Source organism: Solanum verrucosum, unplaced genomic scaffold, assembly GCF_900185275.1.
Source record: "Solanum verrucosum unplaced genomic scaffold, falcon-dt-bn FXZP01000053.1, whole genome shotgun sequence".
Classification (NCBI taxonomy): Eukaryota; Viridiplantae; Streptophyta; class Magnoliopsida; order Solanales; family Solanaceae; genus Solanum; species Solanum verrucosum.
Genome location: NW_026020152.1, coordinates 155,046 through 181,947, shown reverse-complemented (window position 1 = coordinate 181,947; position 26,902 = coordinate 155,046). Strand labels below are relative to the sequence as shown.

Sequence of the window (26,902 nt, the reverse complement as noted above, 5' to 3'; positions counted from 1 at the left end):
TATACAAGAATACTCCAATTCTTCCCAACCAACTGAAAGGAGGTTAGGTGAAAGGAGAAATCGTATTAAACCAGCAAATGTCAAGTTGGCATAAAAGACTCGTGAGGAAAATGACGTTTCCTTGAAAAGTTAAAAAGTAAAGGACAGAGTCATCACAGTACTGAATCTCTGCTTTGGGAAGAACAAACATAAATGACAAAGTGGAACCAAACTAGTGTCCGGTACTCTTGGTGTCCAGTACTCATATTGAAGTCTGATTATTCATTCTGAATTCGTGTCAGATAGGGTCTTATTTGGAGGGTAGTGTTCAATGGCGTAGCCACATGGTGGAATTGGACACCCTTGGTCGGAAAAAAAAAATCATATATACAAGTAAAATGATACACGAAATAATTAAATAACATATTTTGGACACCCTTAACATAACAAACTATTATAGTCCAGTGGTTTCACCTCCTTGGAATGAGGAAGTGCTCGTGTGTTCGAATTTATTGTGCTATTTCTGGACACCCTTTGTAGAATTCCTGGCTCCTCCACTGGTAGTGGTAGTGTTCTCTACCAATTAATAAACAACACTATGGGTCTTTATAAAGGATGATTAATGTCTTAACTGAAAAATTAAATGATTATGAAAAGGACAATTAGTTAGGCATGAAAATGGTTTAAAGCAGCTATCAGCTCAACATTTTTTACAAGACTTATTTGGTACAAGTCATTACCATAAAACTCAGTTTGGCCATTTGCCATAATTAAGTTTCTTCAAGTTATTCTCCAGTTAATTAAAAGCTTAAAATAATAATTAATAGTATAAATATTTTATCATTATATTTATATCAATTGATAGTATATAATTGTCATACATAGGATACTTCAATAATTATGGAGTTACAAGTTGAATTATTTTAAATCTTACCTGTTATTAAATCTTTTCTTTATTAATAAAATAATTATGTAGAAACAAAATTTTAAAGTATCATTAAACAAGAAAACGTATATTCTATTATCTCCTCCCACTTTCAACCGCTAAGTTTTTGTACCTGGCTTAAATTCCTAGTCGTAGATTGAAGATACCTCTTTCCTTTAATCTAATCCAATCAAGTTCCAAAGTCATGTACCCAATCTTTTAACAGGGATGGTCCTTCCTACTCTAAAAAATAAAACAAGAAATATTTAATTTAAAATAAATAGAAAGCCTATAGCAAGATATGCCTAGAAAATAAATAACTACTATTGGTCAGTAATAAAAGAACATCTAGGACATGACTCTATTATATACCCTTATAAGGTAGCTAATAATTTTTACCTTATGTTGTGTATTGTGTTCTGATTATCAAACTATTTTGTTGTTGTTATTGTTTCGTTCTTTCTTCTAGATTTTCTCTAACTGTTATGTTTTCTTTATTTGAATTCCATGCTCTTGAGTTGAGAGTTATTTGAAAATAATCTCTCTACCTCATTGAGGTAATGATAAAATCTACGTACACTTTATATATTCGGATAAAATATGCTCCTCCGTAAACGTGATTTCACTAGTAAGAGTAATACTAGGTGTGCACCAAAATTATACTTATGCACACTTAAAATTGAAGATATAGAACTGATGCGAAGTTAAAAAGTAGATTTGGGTGGGGGTGCATAAGTGACGTGATGTGGAAAGCACCTCATAAACCTCATTCGAAGTGACTTCTTTTCAACTCCCGAGGCTTTCACCTTCACTGTCACTCTCCAAACAGATCTCATCTTCCACAGACACACTCTGCTCTTTTTGTTCCCCTCAATCACCATATTATGCTAATTATATATGCATTATTAGCATTTCTCTAATGGATCCTCATTCTACTATAATGAGTGCCTTTCAAACTGCGCCTAATTTGGCGGAGATCTGGCCCTATCAGCATCTTCTCGACCACACAACAAATCACGCCGCCAGAAAGCGACGCGACGATGATGAATCTGCCATTGGAGTTTCAACTAGTGCAAATGCTTTGGTATGTATATCTCTGTTAACTACTTTATTCATTGTTCAGTTGCTTCACTACTTCTGTTAGCTCCTTAATTTGATTGTCACTCTCAATTTCTGCGGCATAGTTTGGTCAATGAAATTTTCTAGTTTTTTGAAATAAAATTTTTATATTTGAAAATTACAGTCCGATAATTACAATAACTGACAATTGAAAATGTTTTGAAGCTATAATGAAAAAGTTGCCACATAAATAAGGAGGAGAAAGTAAATTGCGTAATAGTTGGAATAAAAAAAAATTGTGTACTTTGACTGATTTATAGATAGTTCTGGTATGGTACAGTATTTACTACTCCCTTAGTTTCAATTTGTTTGATCTATTTTGACTTGATACAAAATTTAAAAAAATAAAGAACATGTTTGAATCTTGTGGTATAAAATTGAGGATATATCAAATGTAACAAAATGTGCTTTGGAAAAGTTGAAATTAAAAGAGTTGCTAGAAAAAAGAGAGGAAAGGCTTAGTTTTTTTAAAACAAACTAAAAACAAATTGAAACGGAAAGAGTACTATTCAATTGGCTAGGCAGTCTAAGAGAGTTTCTGTTATTTTATCTAGCTGATTGATCTGCTAAATGCAAAAAGCTGGTGAAGACTGAATAGGGTAGTACTACATTTGTTATTGATTTTAATTTCCTGTTTCTTGGTGCAATGTTTCAGCTTGTATAAGTGGACCTTAGCTTGTTTGTAGTTGATTTATATCAGATTTTGGGGTAATATGTATCAAAATCTTGTGGTCTTTATTGTTCTTATATCTGTTAGTATTTCTGGTGATTGGAGCAGACTGAATCTGATAGTAAGCGGCTGAAGGCCACGAGATCAAACGAGAATGGGGAATATTCAGGAGGAGGGAATTCAGGAAAATCTTCAGACCAACCTGCAAAGCCACCAGCTGAACCACCTAAGGACTACATCCATGTGCGAGCGAGGAGAGGTCAAGCTACCGATAGTCATAGCCTAGCAGAAAGAGTAATTCTACCTATAACTCTTTCTTAACTTGAATAAGTTGTTCAATATTTGGTATTAAATGATGGTAATTTGTAATCGATAATGGAACTTGTTGATACATTTGGTTTGCAGGCCAGAAGAGAAAAGATTAGTGACAGGATGAAAATCCTACAAGACTTGGTCCCTGGTTGTAACAAGGTATATTTTTTCTTTATCTTTCTACTGTGTCGAAAAATCTGAAGCAATTACCTCATTCTGATGATCAACTGCTTCTCCATTTGTTCTTTTATTAGTTGTTAGATGAATCTGAAAATATATACTAATAAGAAAAATCGATAATTTCTAATACCTGAACGATTGATATACCTTTTTGTGGTTTTGGACTGTACTACAGAGTTGTCTCTATCTTTTTGTTGAAGATGAAAGGGTTAAGTTTCACTGGCAAAGCCTGCTCACCTAGTCCTCCTTTTCAAACTGAGTCAATGTAGTACTCCTTAGTTGATGTCTCAATGACATCAACTTCGATATATAAAATACTTCATCTGTTCCAATTTATGTGACATTGTTGGTATTTCGAGAGTTACATGAGTTTTTCTTTTGATCACATTTTTTGAATTGTTAATTATGTATTATCTTTTTACGTAGTTTCCAAATATATAAATGATATTTCACAAAACCTAAAGAAGAATTCACTGTTAAAATTAAGAAGCTCGACTTTCAAAATATGGAAGGACAACATAAATCGGAACAAAAGGAGCCGTAGTTAGCGAATTTCATATAGAGTGCTCATGCAAGCAAAGCCTTGGAACTTGTCTTTCTTGCTTATCATTATGAGCAACTCTTTAATTTGTTGAAAATTTAGTTAAGTGGATGCAAAAGGCTATCTGTTTGAACCACTTGTTAAAGCAACAACATGTAGGTTTCATCCTATTGTTCCATGTCAAAGGTCTATACTTGACCTCAGAACTATATCGGCCTTCTTACCAGCAGAATGCTCTCCTGCATTTGTTGGTGTTAAGAGAACCCTCTAATTCTACATGCATCCATTTGTCAGGATGCATGAAGTGTAATGAACCTAATGTCTCTAAATTACCTGCATTTCAGCCTATGTCATTGATTCTGATTTTAACATCTAATTTCTTCAGGAACATATAGCGGAATGAACTGATGTCTCTAAAGTTACGTGCATTCTAGCCCCATCGCTGGTGCTAGGATGGTAGAGATTTAAACCCTTATTCTCTTCACATAAATTAACATCAAAATGTGAATTCGATTAAATTATATGTATCTTGTACTTCTGAATGCAATGGGAAAAGTCAGTTTAATGTTGTTTGGTTACAGGTTATTGGAAAAGCTCTTGTCCTTGATGAGATAATCAATTATGTCCAATCATTACAACGCCAGGTTGAGGTATGCTCTCCACCTATCTTGTCTAGTTGAGACTTCTATAGTACGAGTAACATTTTTTCTTGATTCCTCAGTTCCTATCAATGAAGCTTGAAGCAGTTAATACAAGAGTAACCCCAACCATCGAAGGAATTCCTACTAAAGACGTAAGTGTTGTATGACAAAATCTTTGTAGTAGTTGAATTCATTTCTTTGTTTTGCATGTATAATCTTGTTTGTCAAGCACTGTTAACTCCACTAGAACCTCATCTATCTTCTAAACTTACTAGTACTAATTTGCAAGAGTGAACTGTATGGCTTTCTTTGATATCTGTCCTTTTCATGCCATAACTCTCTGTCAACCTTGAATATAGTACATGACTAACATTTAAGTTAGTATATTTTTCGGCATAGTGGCCATGTGCTCACATCTAGCAAACTGTGAGTTCTGAGTCTGGCTTGGTACTAGCTCCTTGAATGTGTAATTAGTGATTAAATAATAGCACCCCACATTTCTGGAACTTGGCTGAAAACATATTGATGAATGATTTGAATGTTATGGATATTCAAGCATCTCGTTTTACAAGTTATACCTTAAGTTAGAAGATGAGCAAGATTGCAGTGAGTGTGGATAAGAAGAACCCACGACATCATTTAGCAGCACATAGAAATTTAGCTCCTTGTAAAACTAAGTGAGGGGTAAACAATCAAAGTAGAAACTGTAAAGAGAAAAGAATATATTCTAAGATCTGAAAAAGAGGAAAATGCATTCATTGATTTCACAATGTAAGATAGCACTAGATTAGTACTTGGGTAGAGTTTTCCTCAAGTTTCATTCTCGGACGAATACATAACAAAGTGCTTTGGTTTTCCAGTTTGGGCAGCAAACATTCGAGACAAACGCTATGGCATTTGGTTCACAAGGTACAAGGGAATATGCTGGGGGAACATCACCAGACTGGTTGCACATGCAGATAGGTGGTGGATTTGAAAGAACGACATAAAGTAAATAATTGGAGGCATCAAAGGCTAATAAATTCTTAGGAGGCTAATGCTTCCCCCAGGACCTGCCAAAATATATAACAGTTCCTTGATTTATAGGTAGATAATAGCTTGTTTCTGATCAGGAACAGAGTTATTGTATGTCATTAGGACACCGCGAACCAAATCACCATCTCCTTGTGTAATGAACACAAAAACTTTCCTCCTTTAATTTAACAGAACATTTTCTTTCACAGCAACTGAAACAAAAATGCTAAATGAATAGTACACTGCTGAGAATGTGTATTTGACATGGTCAGCAAGGCATATCAAGAGGCTGTAATATGTGTCTGCTTGTTCTGAAAAGCATTCATATGTGCTGATTTGCTCTGCCAAACTATCACAACTAGAAAATATGAGCTTTAGGCAATAAACAGTTGTAAGTGTGCTGTGACGACATGAGTATTATATATAGTTCAGATTATAAGTGGTGTGTTAAGAGTTAAGACTCTAAACTATTCATTATAGAAAATTCCCAAGCATGGGAAGAAGGGCAATGAAGTCAAAAAGAAACTTATAAACACACTCTACTCCCTATAAAATCTGCTTTGATCTTCAAACATGTAAAATTCACATTGCCAAATTAAGTCACTATTACTTACAGAACAATCTAATGCTAATAACATCTTTTGTTTTTTAAGGAATTAATGATTAACCAGATGAAAGGTATGTGACTAGGCTCAATCATGCAGTGGGTTGTGTTCTGCCATATGAACTTCCACCACTGTTGAAATCTGAACCAGTAGACTGAAAGTAGGAAACAGCCGACCAGAGCACACGTAATAACAGAATTGCTACAAAGACAGCACCACCAAGTGAGCAGATCACCTAGAAGGACAGAACCATCGTCAACGTGCAGTAGCAGAGTTCAATTAAAGATCAATATTTCACCCACACACGAGCAGAAGTTGATCTATTTACCATAACCATGCTCTAAATTAGAATAGAAGACGTAAAAATGTTTTGTACAAAAACTTTCAGAAATTGTGATGTGTAATACTGTGATCTTCTTAAGTGGTTGAAGACTTTGGGCCATCAGTTAATGTGCGCATATGTTGGGTCAGAAACATGAAACAAGTGTTTTTTTTACAATCCGTCAACATCAGATAGAACAATCTAAACATGGTTGCATCCAGACATACCCTTGATTCATCTACTAGTAACTATATAGATGTAGATAAATTACTTATCCTCTGATGCTCAGTGAAAAGATTTTAACTTTTTCTTTTTCATCTTCCCATCTATTTCTTTCTCCCTGTTAGTACCCATCTATTTACACTTTCATTTTGCAAGTCTTATGGTTGATAACTATAATATCTCTTTTATATTGCATTCTTAGAATTGCATATCTGTTTTCTTTAATTAGTGGATCAAAGGCAGCTTGCATCCACAAAAGCAGCAGAAAGCAAGATTTGGTCAGCAGGTAAAACATTCGAAAAATGACATGGCAGAGGAATACCTCAAGAAATGCCTTCAAGATGGAGAGTAAAGCTAAAATTAGAACGCCATCAACAGCAAAAGTTACCTGCATTCCTCCAACAATGAGAACAGATGGAAGAGAGGATTTTGAACATAATTTATGTAAATAATCAACTAGAAGATCAAAACTAAGCAAAACACCGAAAACGCTAGTAGCCCAAAGATGTTAATAAAAGAAGAAACATTGTATTATAGATGGTGTGAACTGATTTGAAGTTTATGAAGGTGGATGGACTTATGTTGACATAAAAACACAAATCAACTTAACTTAGAAAACTAAGAAGCATAATGCTAACACATTTGGAGATGTGACAATTACTACCATGCAATGGGACAAGTCATTGCAATTTGGTTAAACATTATTTTCCCTTTTAAACAGGTGGCTAAAGAATGCACCCATCCTAGTTGGGAAACCAGGCGTATTCACGTTGGATGAGCTAGGAAATCTATGGACAATGCACAATCTCAGTACTAAAATTGGGCGTCAGTAGTTGGATGTGACATCATGTGATGACTATGTTTTGCAGGCTAAATTTTGAGAGTTAAAATCACCTCCATGCTTTTAAACACTCGAGGCACCACTATTTTAAATCTCATGTGTTAATTTTTGAGCTTGGCTAGGGTTCAATCTTGGGAGGAGGATCAATTGGCTTAGAACTGTAGTTGAGGAGCAACATTATATCGTGTGAAATGAAATCATCAGGCCTGGGAAATGTTCTGTAACGCCACATGCTAAGAGTGGGGATTATTGACAAGTGCACTAGAAGCAAGTCAAGGACTTAAGAATTACCCTCTTATGGTGATGCATAAGTTGGTTATGTTGACACAACCACAAGCCAAGTGCACAAACTTAAGAACTGAAATGTCCCTACTAGAGCAATGCTCAGTATGAAGTAAGAGGCAACCAATCGCCTTAGCCATTTACAGACGCACATACACAATTTAAGAGTTCCTTGCCATGAGTATTCTAACTAGTTATAGTCAAAGCTTCAAGCACGAAATGAGTGGCCTGATGTGATTCAAAAACCCCAGTGAATACAAGCTCTACCATGATGAGATTTTCATAGAGACGATGCTTAAGGCACTAGGAAGCATGATAGTATTCTGCTAATTTACTTTGAGCCCACGACCATGGCACCAGATTGTGCTAAGAAGGCTTGAGATGAGTGTAAACTGGGTAGTAGTTTAATGTGACCACAAGCCTTCAAGGCCACTGTCTCTGTAGGAGAGTTGACCTCTAACAACATTTATGTAAAAGGCAAAGAAAGCCCCTGCCTCCCTCTACACATAAATAAAAGAAAGCTTATCATTCAATCCGAACCAATGGCCACCATACATCTACAAAAGAACCAGAAGAATGCCAAGTTTTTCAGCATCCTAACACAGTCAATTACTTAGTCACCTCCCAGTCCAAGAAATATAGTTCTTTTTTTTATGACCGTGGTATCCGGGCCAGCTTTTGCGCACCTCGACTAATTTCATGGGATACATGTCACCTCCCACCAGCAACAACAGGTACTAGGTAACTCTGTCTACCAAGGCTAGGACAGATGGAAAGAATTACCTAGTGTGTTTTTTGTCTCCGCTGGGAATTGAACCTGAAGAAGTATAGGAGTTTCTAATTCGGATAGAATAAGCTGCACTATAACCTATAACATTATGCTTGTGCCAAGGAAAGGACACTGATTTCAGGAACAAAGTCATTTAGAATTCATTTCTCATACTTAAAGCACACAAAGTCGAAACCCATTGGATCAATTTATATGCTGAACAAATTAAGAAAGAGATAAAAGAGTGAGTTTGAAGATTTACAAGCTGTGGAGAAATGACGTCCGGTAGTATAGAACGAGTAGCTTTCTTAGCACGCTTAGACACCTTTTTGAACATACTCTGCACAAATCTAACTAGTAAATCAATACTGCTCTCCGTCTCCTCTTCCTCATCGCTCTCTTCATCATCATCTTCCTCCAATAATTCACCATCTTCAAAATTCATTCGGTACATCCTTTCAGCTGCTTCTCCAATCGATCCATCAAACTAAAAACACAAGCAAAAAATGGGATTAAATCAACAAAATTAAACGGGTCCAAATAAAGCAAAATGAGATCGACCTTGGCATGGCAAATTGTGAATCTGGGGTTCCGTAAAGGGGGAGCTAAGAAGTGAGAAATTGGAGAAAGAGAAGATGAAGTTATTGAGTATAATCTGAAGGAATATAGTGATGATATTGGCAGTACGGCAGCTCCCGCCATTCAATTTTCTGATGAGATTGATTCGTCCTCACTTTAAGATTCTGTAAATTTTGATAAAGAGACAACTATTGAACACTTTTTTATTTTTTTTCCCTCAAATTATTAGTTTCGTCATAATCTGATTAACTTAACTTAGATGTCTGCCGTATGACATAGCAAATAGTTTTGAATGGGAGTAAATTTGATGAGAATTTATGATATATTTCACTCATATTGCGAGATTCAAGGTGTGTTTGAGTTAATCAAATTAAGGAGTGTTTTTAAAATGGCCAATAATTCGGAGATGAAATTATTAATTCATGTCAAGGTTAGAAGTATTTTCAATACTTAAAAACACTCTTAAACTAGACACAAATTATTAGTTTCATCCCCATAATATTAACCGTCTTAAAAACACTTATTTACTTGGGTAACGGTCCCCTTAAATGGACATGAATTCACCAAAATACCTAGAGACTGCATCATGCATGTAATTAGTTGAACTTTATGAAGAGATGATTATCATCATGTTGATAACCAAGAGACGTAGAAGCTAGATAATTTTGTAGTACTTGTTGTGCATTATAAGAGTAATCTCACAAAATAAGAGTGTCATATTATTATTGTTTAATTTCCATGGTATATACACTTGCAACACACGTGCATATATATAACTTAAATACATCAAAATATTTGTCCCAAGGAGATAAATTTCATGATAAAAAGAGTAAATTAAAACTTTCTTATTTATTATTTCATAGAAATACAAACTGAAACGTCACATCCATACATACATAATGAAAACATTATTGCACATTTTATTCGAAAATACACACATATATATATTATTGAGAATTTATATTTTGAATGGTTGGACCAATACTTTAGTAATGATATCCTTTAGCTTGGTTTTGGAGTTTGTGTATATATCTTCATCCTTGTAGATGAGATTGATGGCCCTGGCAAAATTGAGTACACGCATGAGGACAAGCATGGGAGCTGGCATTGGTTGAAGGGATTCTTTATTTAAGTCTTGCCATGCATTGACAACAAGTTTCTCAAGCTTCACGTAAGCCTCTTGCTTTGAGCATTCAAATTCTTTTACATAGCTTTCAACTGCTGATGCTACATGTCCTCTCTCTTGTTCAAACTAAACACCACAAATTCCAATTAGTTAAGAAAGAGAAGAAACAACAACATGTTAATTTCGTTTGTTTGTCTGGTTTTGATGATCTATCAATGAATTCAAGAAAGTAAAACAGATTTTTCAATATTGTGGTCTTAAATTATAGATATGTAGAATCTACCAAAAATGATCTTTAGAGACAATTAACCAATGTCGGTAAAGATTGATCAACACTCTTTGTTAATGTACATATTTAATAATTGTCGTTAAAGACTGGTTTTGTTGTAGTGAGTGTGCCAAAATGTGTTTTACTTTTGTGGTGTTAGACATTTAATATGGAAAGTTAGAACTAAAGAATTGTCAAAAAAAGAAAGTAAGACAAACAAATAAACGAGTCAAAGTTAGCCAAAAATTGGCAAAAACAATGAGCATGGAAGTGGCAAGTGATAGGATAGTTTTTACCTTATGTCCAATCCTGTCATCCATCAATCTACAAACTATAGAAGAAGCTTTTACCATTAAAGGTTCACTTGTAATCCACTTAAAATTCTCCTCATTCACTAACTCTTCTTCCATACCAACCAATGAAGTTGTTGAAAGCATCATATAACATGAAGTTACCAGTGCAACTTTCAGATACTCCTCAAATGTTGGAACATATCCACTATGATACCACTTGAACTCTTGGTGATATGCTCTCACCAATTTCTTTAACTAGCATAATCAATGAGAAAAAAAAATCTTTATTAGTTTTTTATATTTTGGCAAATGACTGTTGTTTTCTCCGTCTCAATTTATGTGATGTACTTTGTCTATTTTAAAGTTAAATTGTTATAAAATATAGAAATGCATCATTCTTTTGGGATCCACTGACTAAAAATAAAAAGGAGTCACATAAACTGAGACAAAGAGTATTAATTTCCTATTGGTAACTTTCTATGTTATTGTTACCTCATTTTTTGCATAGTGAACTCGATAGGATGTGTTTTCCTTTGCCAACAACTCTTCCATTTCAGCATAAGTATCAAAAATATATTGGTATAGTAGCTTTAGGTATGGGGGTAGTTGTTGTGATGCATTTATGTCCCATCTGTGTAGTAAACAAATTAAATTCGAACCAACTCAATATTTACTCATATATCGCTCAATCGGTTAAAATAATACCATATATGTTGAAATTATTTCACCTTTGAATGGCATCCGTGAACATTTCAAGTTCATCATGTGTTCCATAAACATCATACAAATCGTCTAATATGGACGCAAGGGAGATTATTTGGGTTGTAAATCTTCGCGCCCTACAATATTGTGACTCAAAGTACACTCCTATCATCCAAAAATAGGCTTCTACCAAACGATCTCGAGCAAATGAAAAGTTTTTTTCAACATTTAAACCTTTCCACCACCTAAATTTATTACAATAAAATTCAAAAAACCATATGATAAAAACCCCACTCAAAGTATAATATTAATATTTAAACATATATATGTACCTTGTAATGCCACTTAGCTCTTTTTGATGTAACTTTTGCAACATGTTGAAGTCTAGACGTGCAAATTGTAGTAGTACTTTTCTATGTTCAGGATTGTCTTGATACATATTTATGTATTGCCTTGCTGCTACTATTGCTAAGGTTCTACGAATTGGCATTTTTAAGGCATGGATTATATGTGTAACAACATATCCACTTAATTTAGGCACCATAGATTTAAGGCATTTGGTAGTGAAAACTAATGCTTCCTCTAAAATATTCTCTCCACTAATTCCGAGATGTGCTGCTTCATATAAACTCAAAATTCCTTTCACATCGCTAGCCAATTCTTTCTTGAAATTCCCTTCATCGTCCTTAAATCTTTCGAAGACATCTATAGAAAAACCAAAAGAAAAAAAAAACACTTTTAGTCTAAGTTATCTACATATTTCCCGCATGTTAGATATGGAGTTTGTTTGGATTAACGGATGATAAATATAGTTGATATATAGTTATAAATGCTGAAAAATATATTCAAGTATTGAAATATTATTTATAAAATAAGCAAATATGAAGCAATTGATATATGATTGGTTAAAAAAAGGTTGATAAGTTATTTTTTGTTAAAATGACTATACTACTTCTAAAAAAATTACAAAAAATGTAAATTTAGAAGTATAGATGGATACTAATGAAGAGGAAGTTGAGAGTTTTGATTTGTGCAAAGTATTTTGAGAATCATCAAAAACATTAAGCATAAAATAGTTTTAAAAAAAACTTTGAGCTTAAAATTGCTTATAAGAACTTATGACTTTTAACTAATTTTAATTAAATGCATAAATAAATTAAAATATATTTATAAACAAGTTTGACTAGCTGGTAAGCTTAGTCAAACATGCATGCAACAAAGAAGTTACTAACCACATGAGACATTATATCCATCTTGTCTTAGTAATCGAAATCGAAGAGCAACAATCTCAAGATTATTATCGTCATCAAATTCATCACAATTCATATTGTTGTAGATGTGTTTAAGTGATTCCTCAATTTCTTTTTCAAAATGATATGATACTCCTAATCGTTGGGTATTGTCAATAACCTCTAATAATTTTATTGTTGATGTATCATGATGAGCTTCTATTAACATCTTCTTCACTTCATCTCTAAGTCGTTCAACTTCTCCTTCTTCTTCATGATCAATATCCTTCAATTGTAGCAATTGAATAATAAGATATTTAGTTTCGTGCACAGTGAGCCAGAATTTTCATCAACAATGTTCAAAATGAAAAAGTAAATACACGAAAAAGATGAAAGGAGTTTAATATCAGATAATTAATTAATTACCGTAATTGAAGAATCATATGCAAGGAAATAGTCACCCCAAACACTTGGATGATAATCTACATATCGACGAGCTGATTTAGGAACATTAACATTGTTAATCTCCATTTTTTGTATTTAATATTTACTAAACTTGAACGTTTTGACTACTAATTAAATTGTAAATGTTGCTCTATTTATATTATGCATTGAACGTTTTGACTACTAATTAAATTGTAAATGTTGCTCTATTTATATTATGCATTTTGGCATGTCACAATTATATAATGGGTGTAAGGTAAGATTGAATATCTTCTTCTTTGAAGAAAGAGTATATAATTTGTTTAACTTGGAGTATTAATTTGTAAAATACTCTTTAAACAAAGTTGAAATATTATTTCACATTTTGTATATATAATAATATATTTTATTTTATTTTAAAGAACATTAGCTATTGGAGTGTAATAATTACTTTGGACGTATCATAATTCCGACGAGCATATCTTATAATAAGATTTGGAAAATTTCGTGTAGCTTACTTTTGGTAATTGGCACGCAAATCAAGTGAGACATGATAAAGTAAATTAGGGGTGTACATGATCGGATTGGTTCGGGTTTTTCAAATATCAAATCAAATCATTTGTGTAAAAAAATTAAATTTATAAACCAAATCAAACTAATAAAATTTGAATTTTTTTGGGTTTTTCAAATACCAAACCAAACCATGGTGTCGAAATTTTAAATTTATAAATCAAACCAAACTAATAAACCTTGAATTTTTTTGATAAAATTTGCATACAAACATATAATTAACTTGTACTCCAAATATTTCTTTAGTCCAACCAAAATACAATTATCTAAGGTGTTTCTTAAGAAAATAACACAAAAGATGAGATGAGTACTGATGACACTAAAATATTCAATAAAAAATAATAATGAAATCATCATATAAAATAAATATTGTAAATTCATAATGAAAATGATCATAATTTAAAATTACTAAATCATGCTAAATTAAGTTTAGTAAGTATTAGTTACATTACTAAATATTTAAGAAAATTAAAATTAGATTATTATTTTAATTGTCTAAACCAATGTAAAACTAAAGAACAAATATTCAATATTATTGTCATTCTTAGTTTTGAATTGATTTTCTCTTTGCAATAGTATTAATTTGATTTTGATTTAAGTTTATTATAATTATCATCATCTATGAACTATAATCTTTATTTGACCATTTCGAATTCTAAGTTTTAAACTTGAAATAATATATTAAAAGATAAAAACTATGAAATAGTATAAGAAATATTTAAAATTATATCAAAGTAAATATTTTTATGTATAAAATAAAATTTTAAAATTACATATATAATGTCGGGTTAGTTTGGTCTCGGGTTGGTTTTTTTAAGTTAAAATCAAACCAACCCAAATATAGTCGGTTTTTTTTTTTCAATACCAAACCAAGTCAAACCAAACCACTAGTCAGTTTTTTTTTTCGGTTTGACTCTATTTGCGATTTGATTCGATTTTCGATTTGGTTTTGTACACCCCTAAAGTAAATAATGTCATTATCTTGTCACATAAATAAAATTCGACCCTATATATTAAGGGGATAGTTAAAGTTTTAATTTGTGATGAGTAAAAATATTTTACGAATTCATTATTTACACGTGAATTGCATGTATGCTTCAGAGTTAAACACTTGAACTTAACAATCTTTCTTTTATAAATAAAGATTAAATATGGCATTTTTTTAATTATACATTAAGAATTATGTTCATTGCAAATAATGTTAAATTCAATTAAATTTTGGTTGACATGATGTATTAGGATTTTTGTGGTGTGATTTGAAGAGCAAAAAAAAGCAACATGAAAATAAAATGGAGGAAGCAGTCATGATTTTGTGGAGCTTATAGGAAGCCTTTAATAATTTATGTGGGAATAATAAATAAAGTGTGTATGTTGCCACTTAATTTGTACCGTGCGAAGAAGGAGTTAGAGGAATGGAGGAGTGCCAATTGGGGAGCTGAGATGTCTGTTGCTGCCGCAAATAATATGATTACTAAATAGGAACGGTCTTCGCTTGACACAATTAAATGTAATATCGATGTCTCTTACGATATCGATTAGGCGAATCTAAGCATGGTGCTACATGATCGCTTGGGACAATTTATTGTTGAAAAAATATATATATTTCTTGATCGTGTTGCTGGCGTTGGTCGAAATCATAGGAGCGCAAGAGACTCTTATTTGGCTAGAGGAATGATTCAGTAGAACGAGCTGGTTATAGAACCTGATAATTTACTTCTGAAGCAAGATCTTGAATTTTTTTTGGTGAGTTACTCTTATTTTGATTCATTAGTTTTTTATTGTAAAATTCTTATTAAAGAGTAACTTTTATTCTCTTTGTCGGCTGATACAGAAAAAAACAATGAATCAAGTTGCTTATTGTCTTGCTAGAGTATTTGTTTCTACGTCTGATTCAATGATGTGTGATACTGATCTTCAATATCTCATTACCGATGTATTCATATTTGATTTGAATAATACATAAAGAAAAAAAACCCATTTCTTAAAAAAAAAAGAAAAGAACCATATCTATAAATAGAAATATAAAATATATTAAAGTCCAAAATAAAACAACTCTATACATTAAGGACTATTTTGATAATTTTTTTTAAAAAATTAGGCTATTTATGTGAAAATTTATTTTGGAAAATAATTCACTAGCAGACACGTGTCACGGTGTCAGCATAGGTTTTATATTTTGACCTGGCGGAGCCACCGGAGAGGAATTGACGTGCATTTCCATTTCATTTGAATTTCATTTCTCTAATAATTACAAAACCTTTTCTATTTTTTTTACATTTTCAAATAGAATTGGGTGATTCAAACCCTAATTTTACTATTTCCGATGCTGAATCGGTTGTAATTTTTGAATTTTTAAGCTTAAATTTGATCTCCGGTACGTGAATTCGATTTTGATTGAAATTTGTGTGTAATATTTGTGTTTCATCAATTGATCGGTGTGGAATTCGCAGATCGGTGAGGAAAATGCCGTCGAACGCAGATGTAGATCGGCAGATCGAGCAATTGATGGAATGTAAGCCGTTACCGGAAGCGGAGGTGAAGACGTTGTGTGAGCAAGCGAGGGCTATACTTGTGGAGGAATGGAATGTGCAGCCGGTGAAATGTCCGGTCACAGTTTGTGGTGATATTCATGGGCAGTTTTATGATCTGATTGAGCTTTTTCGGATTGGTGGAAATGCGCCGGATACGAATTATCTCTTCATGGGAGATTATGTTGGTGAGTTTGAGATTTTGTTTTATGGATTTGGGAGATTTAAGATTTTGTTTTATGTATTTGTGTTGAATTTAAAAGTTAATGTCTTGGTGGTCTATCATCCTAAACTAGTTAGGCTTGGCTATAAATGACTTCTATGTACCTCGTTTATTTAGAGGATTCATTACAATTAGACTATATCCATGTTGGTTGGTATCTACCGCGATCGTTCACTTTCATCCTGTTTGTGAGGCTTTGCTTTTGAGTGTACATAGATGGAGTTTAGAGTTTGGTAGTTTATGTCTTAATAGATAGCTTAGTCATAGCTTACCCATTAGTTTTCTCATGTATGTAATAAATTTGGCCTAATGTTACTAGCTTCCCTTTTCATTACATGCTAATTTAGTTGCTTCTCGTCGATGTAAATTTTGTCCCTTTTTGGAGTGTGAGTGGACAGGCAATTCCCATAAGTAAGTTAGTGAAATAAGACTTTTCAGTAAATTACATTTTTTAATGAAATAATTTAGGTATAAAACAAAAGCATCCAGAAGATGTGGAGGTTCCAAAAAAGAGATGGAAATATCAGCCCAAAACAATTGACAAAAAAAAAAAAGCTTTAGAGTTTATTTTACATATAAAGAAAAAATTGTCTTTCAGAGTGTAGTGGTAAGAACACAATGCCATGATGTGTGGGTTAGGAGCACTTCACTGGCTCGAGCTTTGCCTAGTATTTAAGCAAAGAAGGGAGAAGGTCGGGTCCCATTATCTACTTAGTTACGAATTATGCGCCATGGGTCCCCAATTATTTCTTGGTTATCAGGGAAAAAAAGAGTTGTCTTTTCAAACTTCCTTTTCATTTATTTTTTCTCGTTAGTTGAAGCACTTCTCATTTAAAGCCTCTACTTTGTTTTCTTTATGTAAGAAACTTATTGCAGCAACATCAAGTGTGCATTAGAATTCTGCAGTCTTTTCCTACTAATCATCATTGTTTTCCTATATAAATACTTGTCAAAGTCAATGTTACCTTCTCAAAAAAAAAAATATAATACTTGTCAAAGTTGCTTTGTTCCCCCAACTTTTTATGTCTGATATGGTACATGGGTCAATATGTGGATCCATAAATTGCCTTAGTTTTATAAATAATTGGCACGTCTTCCTTTCTCTTGTCATGATTGTCGGACAGAGGCCTTTGATTGTTTTCTTGTTTTCTTTATTATACTTTTGGATTTGAGATACATTCCGTCATGGAAAGGTTACTCACTACATAATCCACAACAGCATGCTCTCTTATGTATTTTGTTTGTTACTTTATCTACAGTTCTGTGTTTCATCTTCCCGTTCATTACTTTTATTTCTTGATATTAGCATATTTAGTTACCTTGTTGGACAAATATATAAGCATTGCACTTCAGCCAGAGAACTATATTGGCATACCATCTATAAATAATAGGTTGTTCAATGAATACAGCATTCATATATATCATTAATATATTTTCAATGAATGCAGACCGCGGGTACTATTCAGTGGAGACTGTCTCACTCTTGGTTGCTCTGAAGGTCCGTTATAGAGATAGAATCACAATTCTTAGGGGTAACCATGAAAGCCGACAAATCACTCAGGTGTAAGTGATTTACTTTTGTGATCTTGAATATTTAATTCATTCTGAGCTGCAAAAATGGCCTATTGAAAAATAACTTTTCTGTTTCTAGATTTCTAGTTTTTTTTTTTTCGATGAAAAGGTTACTTATATTATATTATAATAATAATAACAAAATAGCAACATAATTAAGTCTTCCCTAGATTTCTAGTTTTATGTATGAGGATGTGTGGTTTTGTACACATACGACTCTTGTATTTTATTCTCATCTCTTGGTATTTTGATTCCCAGCTGCTTACACTCCAATTAGTCAAAGAAAATAATAAGTAGAAGAACGTTTATAAGCGATGGTGTAGCATTATCTGGAATAACCTTCTCTGCATCGTTTGGTGAATGATATGTTGGTCTATGCGTTTCAGTTGCTTATCCTTTAACCCATCATGTAAGATATCAGGGTAGTTTTTTTTTTTTGGAAAATTGTTCAGTCAGTGGAACTATCTTGTTATTGTATCTTTCTAGAAGGGACTTCATTATTCCTATTTGCTTATGCCCTCCTTAAAAAAGAACAAGAACTTCAAAATTTAAATCTTGACTTCTATTTTTTTCAGATGTCCTTGGTTAGGGCTTACACTTACTGATACTGATACACAATGTGTGTGTGTGTCTTGTTGAGTGTAGGTCTTCAACTTCTCAATTAGGAGGAATTACTTTTGTATTTCATTGTCTATTGATGGTTTACCAAGGCTGTGAGACTAATATATGCCTGTAGTTCACTCATGTATGGTGGTATTGAGATGCCTCTTTTCCTGACAGGTATGGTTTTTATGATGAATGCTTGAGGAAGTACGGAAATGCCAATGTTTGGAAGTATTTCACTGATCTTTTTGATTATCTACCACTGACAGCACTAATTGAGAGTCAGGTTTGAGATGTTACTCTATTGGCTTATTATTTCAAGAAATGTTCTGACACAAATTTCTAGCTTAACTCTTCTTTTTGTTTTAGGTATTCTGTTTACATGGAGGACTCTCGCCTTCTTTGGATACACTGGATAACATACGATCATTGGACCGTATACAAGAGGTATTGTACTTCAGGTTTTTATGTTTTAATAATACATGATAATGCTCTCTTTTGTATTTACTACTGGCGCTTCTGCTTTCCGCATCTCATGTCTATGATCCATATTTGGCTCGAATGTTTTATTACTCCCTCTATCCAATTTATGTAACACCTCTTTCCTTTTTGGTCAGTCCAATAAGAATGACACCTTTCTGTAGATAATATCAATTTGACTTTTAACTTTTCATTTATCCTTAATGAGATGATTTCTAGCCACACAAATATCTATGACTTATTTTGGACCACAAGTTTTAAAACTCGTCCTTTCATTCTTTATCTCTGTGCCCAGTCAAACATCACAAAGTTGGGACGGAGGGAGTATTTCAATTGAACTTGCCATTGGTGGTTCGGTCCATCGCTATAGTTTATAATAACTTTTTATTAGGATGTATAATTGTATTAATCAAAAGAGATATGTCCCAGTTTACAAGTGTTATGTCGTATTAGTTTACCATAATGTTCAATAGAACTACAAAATCAACTAAAGTTCCAAGAATTGAACAGGAAGGTAGTTGAGTCTATTGATTTCTTTTCTTTTTTATAATTTGTCCTGTATACTTTGCAAATGCTAAGTGTGTCATAGAGGTGTCTTAATGCAGTGCAGTGACATTGTTATCTGCTATGGGAAATGGATCTCCTTTTTCAATTTCCTCATAGCTAGAGATGAGAATTTTCACTTTTATGTCTTCTGATATTTGCCTGTAGGTTATATCTTACAAAATTGTTGTTCTTCATTGCTTCTTGAACATGTGGTCCTGTGGCCCAGTGGTTTCCATTGTTCCTAGTGTTTCATGATTTTAGTTCTATGCACATTAATGTTGCTGGTCCTCATCAGTTAAGTCATTCTGTGTTATCAGGTTCCACATGAAGGACCAATGTGCGATCTTCTGTGGTCCGATCCAGATGATCGATGTGGTTGGGGAATTTCACCCCGAGGGGCTGGTTACACCTTTGGACAGGATATAGCATCTCAGTTCAACCACACCAATGGACTCACTCTGATTTCTAGAGCCCATCAGCTTGTCATGGAGGGTTTTAATTGGTGTCAGGTTTGTGAACCCACTAAACATAACCGCAAGCGAACTACTAGAAAATTTAAAAAGAAAACACTTACGTACCACTTATGTCTATTAAGTTGAAGTTGCCTAGTTATTACTTTGTATTTACATGCTATTTGTTAAAACTTTGACAGGAAAAGAATGTTGTGACAGTATTTAGTGCTCCAAACTATTGTTATCGGTGTGGTAACATGGCTGCAATTCTAGAAATAGGCGAAAACATGGAGCAGAATTTCCTTCAGTTTGACCCAGCTCCACGTCAGACAGAGCCCGACACCACAAGGAAGACTCCTGATTACTTCTTGTGATTCCAATGGTTGCACTAGTTGTTTGTAGCTCATCGATGTCGTATTGCTGTAGATGTGTCTTAAAAAGAGGAGTTTTGTCATTCTTTTGTTTGGAGGTCGTTCTGCAGTTGACTTTGAATATATGTACCTTCTGAGAGTTGAGAAGAGGCACTGAAGGTCTGTCATGTATATTGTTTTCTTAAGGGAGCAGCATTAACATGGTGCATTGTGTCCTATAATTTTGTGCTAGAAACCCAAGTCTTTTGTCAGTAATCAACTAGGTTCCACTAAATTCGTGCGTGGTGATTACTACTGATATTGGTGCCATTTCTAACGGCATTGCCTCCGTCCCCTCTCCTCTCTCTCTCTTTTATGGACATATTTCTAATTGTGCAGAAGGAATACTAGGCGAACGTCTGTATATTTGGTATTCCATAGGATGTATCTTGAGTTGAATTTTCCTCTTCCTTGTGGTCTTTGGTGAATCATAGTTAAAATTTATGTATGACAGTCTAAGTTGAATTAGAATATACAGTTCTTCAAAAATGTTGATACATCTCCAATTTAAAATTTGAGTTTTTTTTTCCTGGCCTAAGCTTTCTCATCGGATGGTTCCTCTTTTTCTCTCTGAATCATATCTTCCACTAGAAGGAAACGATGCGTCTATATGATGTTTGACTATGTACCAAATTTAAATTATTCATTCTAATTTGTATAATAATAATAGTGATCCATGGTGGGTAAAAATAATGAAAGTAATGATCAAAAAGATAATTTGCTTTGAAAAAATGGAGGAAATAATCTCTTTGAACAAAATAAATGTTTTTTTAAAAAATTATTATGCGTAAAATAAAATTTTGTTATAAAACTAAAAATAAGTTTTGTAAAAATGGACCTAACATATAATGTGTTTGGACAAGTACTTGATGTGAAGTGAGTGGTTTAGCAAGTAGCATCGATACTTTTCTCAAAAACTTTGTGGCTTTGACCATTCCTCCATCAAAAATATCCTTTTTATTAGTGGTGGATCCATCTTTTCACTAACAAATGTAATATTTATCTACTACCTCTGAGTTGAACTAAACATGTATGACGAAAGAGAAAAAGATACGTATATTTTTCTCCATTTCAATTTATGTAGCGTGATTTGATAAATTCTTAGTTCAATTAAAATATGTCCAAGCAATATAAAAGCAATCATCATTGAAGAAGAAGATTGTGGAACTTCACTAGCAAATATCCTAGTCATTCTTTCATCTGGTAAAAAACACTATATTCAATACGGTGTACTAGTGAAAAGAAAAGAAATGAGGGAATATAAAGTTATTGGACTAGAAGCCATGATTCGAATTAGTATAAAAATCTCGATGTCAACTGTTCTTTAACGCATCATATAAATTGTTATATTCATTAATCATCTAATCTGCAAGAAATTTTGACTTGATATAAATAACAGTCGTTTGATAATTCAATTAACTTTCAAACAAACAAATCTATTTCGATTACTTTTCCCTTTATTACATTTTATAATAACACCAAATAAAACCATGAGTGACATTGACAAGGATAGTATCAACTTGGTACTATAATCACCTAAGACCGCAAAAATAAAGCAAAGACATAATTAACTAAGCAACAAAATCATCACAACTAATGAAAACAACACCATATCTATACAACAAAACAAAAGCAATCATCATCTTCAATCACCTAATTAATATTTTCTCCATAATCTAATCCCACTAATTAATATCCAATCTTATCTAACTAATAATTAAACCCCACTTAATTACATCACATGTATCTTAAATTAACTAATAACAGCAATCATCATTCTTCAAGCCACACTAATTATACTATCCCCACTAGTACTACCACTGAAGCCACCAGACATCGCGGGCTGAAAAGCCGGCGAATGCCTCGATGGCGGCGACGATTTTTCACTTGTCGCCGCCACCGATGCTGACGTGGACAGATTTAAATTGAGATCTGCCATTTTTGATGAAGGAGGGACAGGAAGAGCTGGTATTGGTCTAATAGGCTTCATGGATTTGTTCATCCCTATCGTGAAATTCTCCGACGAACTTTCTCCGGTGACCGGTAACTTCACCGACGGCTCGAACCGGAAAGCTGACATCCGGCAATCAATCATTTGCTTATTATCTTCCAATTTAGCAGCACCCTGAACCTAAAACATTGGAAAAATCAAATTAGATACGATTGATTCAACTGAACCTATTACTTTTTTATTCGATTCGTACGTATAACGAAAATTAAAATGTTACCTATAACAAATTGCACCTATGTGGAATTTTGAACAGAAATTGTAAATTATTATGAGCAAATAGTAATTACGTAATTTTTATAAGCTATAGGCTTACTGTATCGGTGGTGATGTCGAAAAGACTAGACCTCCGGCGTCTACGATTACTGTTATTACGCCGGAGGAAGTACTTTTGAGCATGACTGGCTACTTGAGTTGGAGTTCTTGTTTTGACGAAGTTTCTAGAAATTCCTCTCCAATCACCTTTTCCTACTTTCTGTAATCCTAGCAAGAATAGTTTGTGCTCTTCTTCTGTCCATGCTACACCTAACCACCACGCATAAATTCGAATTATTATTTTTTTAAATGGAAAAAACAATTCATGTGAAATGAGTAATGTAAAGATATATTGTACCTCGTTTACGTTCACGACTCCTAGCTGAAGGATGAACAACGTCATCAGAAGCATAGCCGGTGTTAGACTGATCTTGGTGCTGCTGCTCGGTGTCCAATAAAGCTAGATTGTTCATACTAGCACTTTTCCTAAATGAACCACCAGTAGCAGCAGCACCTTCCATCATTCTAACACCAAAGAGCATGAACCCCTTCGCCAACGTTCGGGGTTCATGCTCTTTGTTTCCACTTTGGACGAAGAACTGATCGTTATTAGACATGGTGGCTAGGCAATTTGATATTTTGTGAGGAAAAATTGAATGATTTATTTGTTGGCGTAAACCATATGCTAAAATGAAGGAAATGAGAAAAAAAAAAAACAATAAAGGAATGGTTATGTTTAGTGATTAATGACTATATAGTACTAAAGTATAGTCAATTTTTTAAAAGGCCCAGTGATGCTTCGAGGAAGCAACTTCTATCTAATTTTATTTATTTTTTGAGAAAATACTCGTAAACTTGATGTAAATCAGTAGTATCGTTCTCGAACTATTGATAATCTTAAAAATATCTTTTTATTTGACTAATTAAACTTAGGTACACCTCCGATCTGCCACACAAATTATAAATGAATGGTGCTTAGTTATTTTTTTCATTTATAGAAATAAAAAAATCGAGAATAACTCAAACAACGTAACAAGTTATTGTATTGCATATTTACTTTTTGAGAACACTCTGAGGGTGAATATCAATTAGTACTATTTTTAAAAAAAATACATAACTAAACTTTACATCTTCACTTATCATTGATCTTAGCTTCATATTTTTTTATCATATCTCAAAATTGTCATATTGTATTATTTTACTATTCGAAAGTAAATATTTTTATTCACACGATGAAGTGATGCTTTTTTATAGTACTCTTAAAACATTGATGTTGTCCAAAGGATTAGATGATCTCTCATATTGATGTAAAGACGTTGCGTTTTTGGCTTGAAATGCTTTGGTTCATAGTGGGACGAAAAAGATAATAAGAGTACCAATTATTCATATAGTAAAATGACAACTAAATTAGTCACGTGGCCAAATCAAACAAAGATAAAATTTTAAAAATAAAGGATGGTGGAAAGAGCATAGTGACTCTCCACCATCAAAATGGTATATTCTCCAATCCTTTTGGAAAGATATGGTTGTCTCTATTTGCTTATTAAAGTATATTATATACACATTTGATGGTAGGGATTCATTTACCAATGTTGGTTGTGGTGTATTGGTGAGACTATTTCATCTTGGTTTTGAGTTTAAATTCAGAGTATGAAGAAAATCGCGTTGTAAGCGATACTCCCAAATGAACTCTGCAGTTTGCAATCCAAATTTAATCGAACCTTTCAATGCGTGCTTCAAATACCGAATGAAAAAAAGAAGAAGAGAGAAAGATGTAGGGGTTAAAAGTCATTAAGACCCCACTCATCTACTCTTTTCTTAATTGTGTGGTTTTAGTGGATGTCCTTTTAGTTCAATCCTTGCTTTTTCTTTTTCTTTTCCCCTTTACTTTATGTGATCCAAAGTATTAAGCACCTTTGAGTTGAATACAAGATCCATACGTCTTGATCTTGGCATATTCTAACCATTAAAAAAGGGGTTCGTTTTGTATAACTAGTTAGAGTTATACATATATTAGTAATATATGAATAAATTTATATATTATTTTATATAGAAATTATTATTTATGTATTAGTTATTTCATCTTTTATACTGTATAGAATAATATATATATTTTCATATTAGTTATGAGAATTTCTAAATTCCAAATCAAATATCATATAATTTTATACGTAAATAATTTATCTCCTAATCATCTATCAAAACATAGTATACTTTATGCAAAATTTAATACAAGCATAATTCACATCTAAACTAACTATCAAACGACCCCTAAATGTTGTAATAAATTGAATTACAAGATGATAACATAAGAATTTAACCAAACGACCTCTAAATGTTGTAATAGATTGAATTACAAGATGATAACATAAGAATTTTATAAAATGTAAAATTTTTCCCTTACACGAAATAATAAATCAATCAATATTTAAATTAAACATATAAAAGCCAATAATATAATGGTTAGGTGTGGGTTTATTTTTTCTTGCCCCTTTCTCCTTTTTCAAATCTTCCAATAATGTAATATATAAAAAAAAACATTACAAAAGGAAACCACCACTATTTCACTTTATTAATTAATAAAATAGGTCATAGTAGTCTTATGTGATTCTAAGCTGGAAAAGAAAAGGAATAAATATGAAATATAAAAAATTGAAGAATACCTCTTTAAAATTGAAAATATATTTTTTTACATCTAATTTGTATTGATTGGAGACAAATTAAATTAAAATATCCTCTAGTTTAATTTGACGCACGATTATTAAATCTAATATACTCAAAACCGTCAATTGCTAAAGGTCCACAATTGCTTTCCTTCAACTTGATTTCTCCTAATCGATTTGTGTCCACAAATTTTCTTGGAAAATCCAAAATATTTCTCGTCTACAAGCACTATATATATGTGTGTGTGTTGTGTGCACGAATACAATATTTATTCATAAATTTATTTTTATAAATGATATATTAGTTAAATGGTGTTTTAAATTTGTGATCTGAAATAAACTATATATTTTATATGGTAGTAAATCATTTCATTAAGTATTAAATGAATATCTGATAAATATTATTAATAGTGATACATTTTAAGGGGTGCTGATTAAATAATTTAAAATGTTTGCTTTATAATAAATTTAATTATATATATGTTTGTGTGATAGTAAATTATCTCATTCTTTTTTCTGAAAAAAATCTAATATGAGTGCGGCCATTGAGATGTCTATAACTAAAGTGTTTTTCTTCATTTGATTTTGAGTAACAAAATTTACGCAAATATCAGCTGTATTTGAAGTAATAAAGCTATAACTAAAGGGTATGATTTTAAAACTAAATGTTATAGCTAAAGTGGGCCCCGTAATTTCAGAAAAATTATACACTAATTAAATTAATGTAACGACCGTTCATAGTTATAGCAGTTATCCGTATTGATGCATGTATTTGGATAGAGTCGCCTAGGATGAGACTTCGCAAAAAATTTAGGTTAGCCAGTTTCGAGCAAAAATCATGTGTTGTGGAGCTTAGGGGCCGTCGCTATCCATGATGTAGTGTTTGATGATTTTGAACTTAAATTGTGTTAGTTGAGAGGAATAGTACTTAATAGAAACTTTTAGAACGAGAAACAAATTGATAGAACTCCATTCTAATGATTTTTTACGGTGAGATATTCTTGCGTTGTTTTAATATTTTGAGGGTGTTGTGAATAAGGAGAGTTTGGGATTACTCCCCAAGTTACTATCGATGCTCATCATAATGGGACCCCCGACACTGTGGCGGTACCTTTATAGCGGTTTCCTTGATAGACGTAGGTCAGGATTGTAGCAAGTCTTAGCAGTTTTTATGTGCATGTCACGTTTTTAGACCTTATTTTCTCCTTGACATCCAAAAACTCATTTCTAAGTTTGAGAGTGACAATTTCCCACCTACTAGGGCTCTTCTAATTATTAAGGTGAATTTATGACTCTTCTCTACCATTCATTTCTTCACTAAATTCATATACTATTGAGATTAGAATTAAGTGCTTAGACTAGACTTTAGGTTCATGACTGATGAGAATTTCTTATATGTATTCCTAAATGAATATTATGATGATTATAGGTAGTTAGAGTTTACTTCCTAATGTAGTATTTCATTCCTCTAATGTGATTTATGGAACATTTGGGAAAATTGGGTGAAAAATTCTAACTTGAGGACCTAGGATATGATCAAGGTAACAACA

General features: G+C 32.8%; 5 protein-coding genes across 6 annotated transcripts; 2 read left to right on the top strand and 3 right to left on the bottom strand.

Annotated features, from left to right (window-relative positions):
• Positions 1-1,716: 1,716 nt before the first annotated feature.
• LOC125828098 (transcription factor BHLH089-like) lies at positions 1,717-5,580 on the top strand. 2 transcript variants are annotated; one of them, XM_049507405.1, is made up of 6 exons: positions 1,717-1,988; positions 2,802-2,987; positions 3,099-3,164; positions 4,308-4,376; positions 4,448-4,519; positions 5,228-5,580. In XM_049507405.1, exons 1-6 carry the CDS (start codon positions 1,824-1,826, stop codon positions 5,354-5,356), a joined length of 687 nt encoding a protein of 228 aa, XP_049363362.1. In that variant the 5' UTR covers positions 1,717-1,823; the 3' UTR covers positions 5,357-5,580. The 2 variants fall into 2 exon arrangements, with proteins under 2 accessions (XP_049363362.1, XP_049363361.1); XM_049507404.1 differs by having other exon boundaries at positions 1,822-1,988; positions 2,799-2,987; positions 5,228-5,476.
• A 378-nt stretch (positions 5,581-5,958) lies between these two features.
• LOC125828095 (protein SHORT HYPOCOTYL IN WHITE LIGHT 1) lies at positions 5,959-9,169 on the bottom strand. The gene is made up of 4 exons (XM_049507400.1): positions 8,984-9,169; positions 8,685-8,909; positions 6,853-6,918; positions 5,959-6,221 (listed from the first exon to the last, which is right to left on the bottom strand). The coding sequence occupies exons 1-4, from the start codon at positions 9,122-9,124 to the stop codon at positions 6,078-6,080; spliced, it is 576 nt and encodes a 191-aa protein (XP_049363357.1). The 5' UTR covers positions 9,125-9,169; the 3' UTR covers positions 5,959-6,077.
• Positions 9,170-9,959: 790 nt separating this feature from the next.
• LOC125828101 ((-)-germacrene D synthase-like) lies at positions 9,960-13,150 on the bottom strand. Its single transcript, XM_049507408.1, has 7 exons — positions 13,046-13,150; positions 12,623-12,905; positions 11,723-12,095; positions 11,417-11,635; positions 11,181-11,319; positions 10,692-10,943; positions 9,960-10,253 (listed from the first exon to the last, which is right to left on the bottom strand). Exons 1-7 carry the CDS (start codon positions 13,148-13,150, stop codon positions 9,960-9,962), a joined length of 1,665 nt encoding a protein of 554 aa, XP_049363365.1.
• Positions 13,151-15,899: 2,749 nt separating this feature from the next.
• Positions 15,900-20,661, top strand: LOC125828096 (serine/threonine-protein phosphatase PP2A-2 catalytic subunit-like). Its single transcript, XM_049507401.1, has 7 exons — positions 15,900-15,986; positions 16,063-16,328; positions 17,812-17,926; positions 18,716-18,824; positions 18,908-18,985; positions 19,882-20,073; positions 20,217-20,661. Exons 2-7 carry the CDS (start codon positions 16,076-16,078, stop codon positions 20,388-20,390), a joined length of 921 nt encoding a protein of 306 aa, XP_049363358.1. The 5' UTR covers positions 15,900-15,986; positions 16,063-16,075; the 3' UTR covers positions 20,391-20,661.
• Positions 20,662-21,993: 1,332 nt separating this feature from the next.
• Positions 21,994-23,411, bottom strand: LOC125828097 (transcription factor MYB1R1-like). Its single transcript, XM_049507403.1, has 3 exons — positions 23,048-23,411; positions 22,751-22,959; positions 21,994-22,557 (listed from the first exon to the last, which is right to left on the bottom strand). Exons 1-3 carry the CDS (start codon positions 23,304-23,306, stop codon positions 22,207-22,209), a joined length of 819 nt encoding a protein of 272 aa, XP_049363360.1. The 5' UTR covers positions 23,307-23,411; the 3' UTR covers positions 21,994-22,206.
• Positions 23,412-26,902: the final 3,491 nt, after the last annotated feature.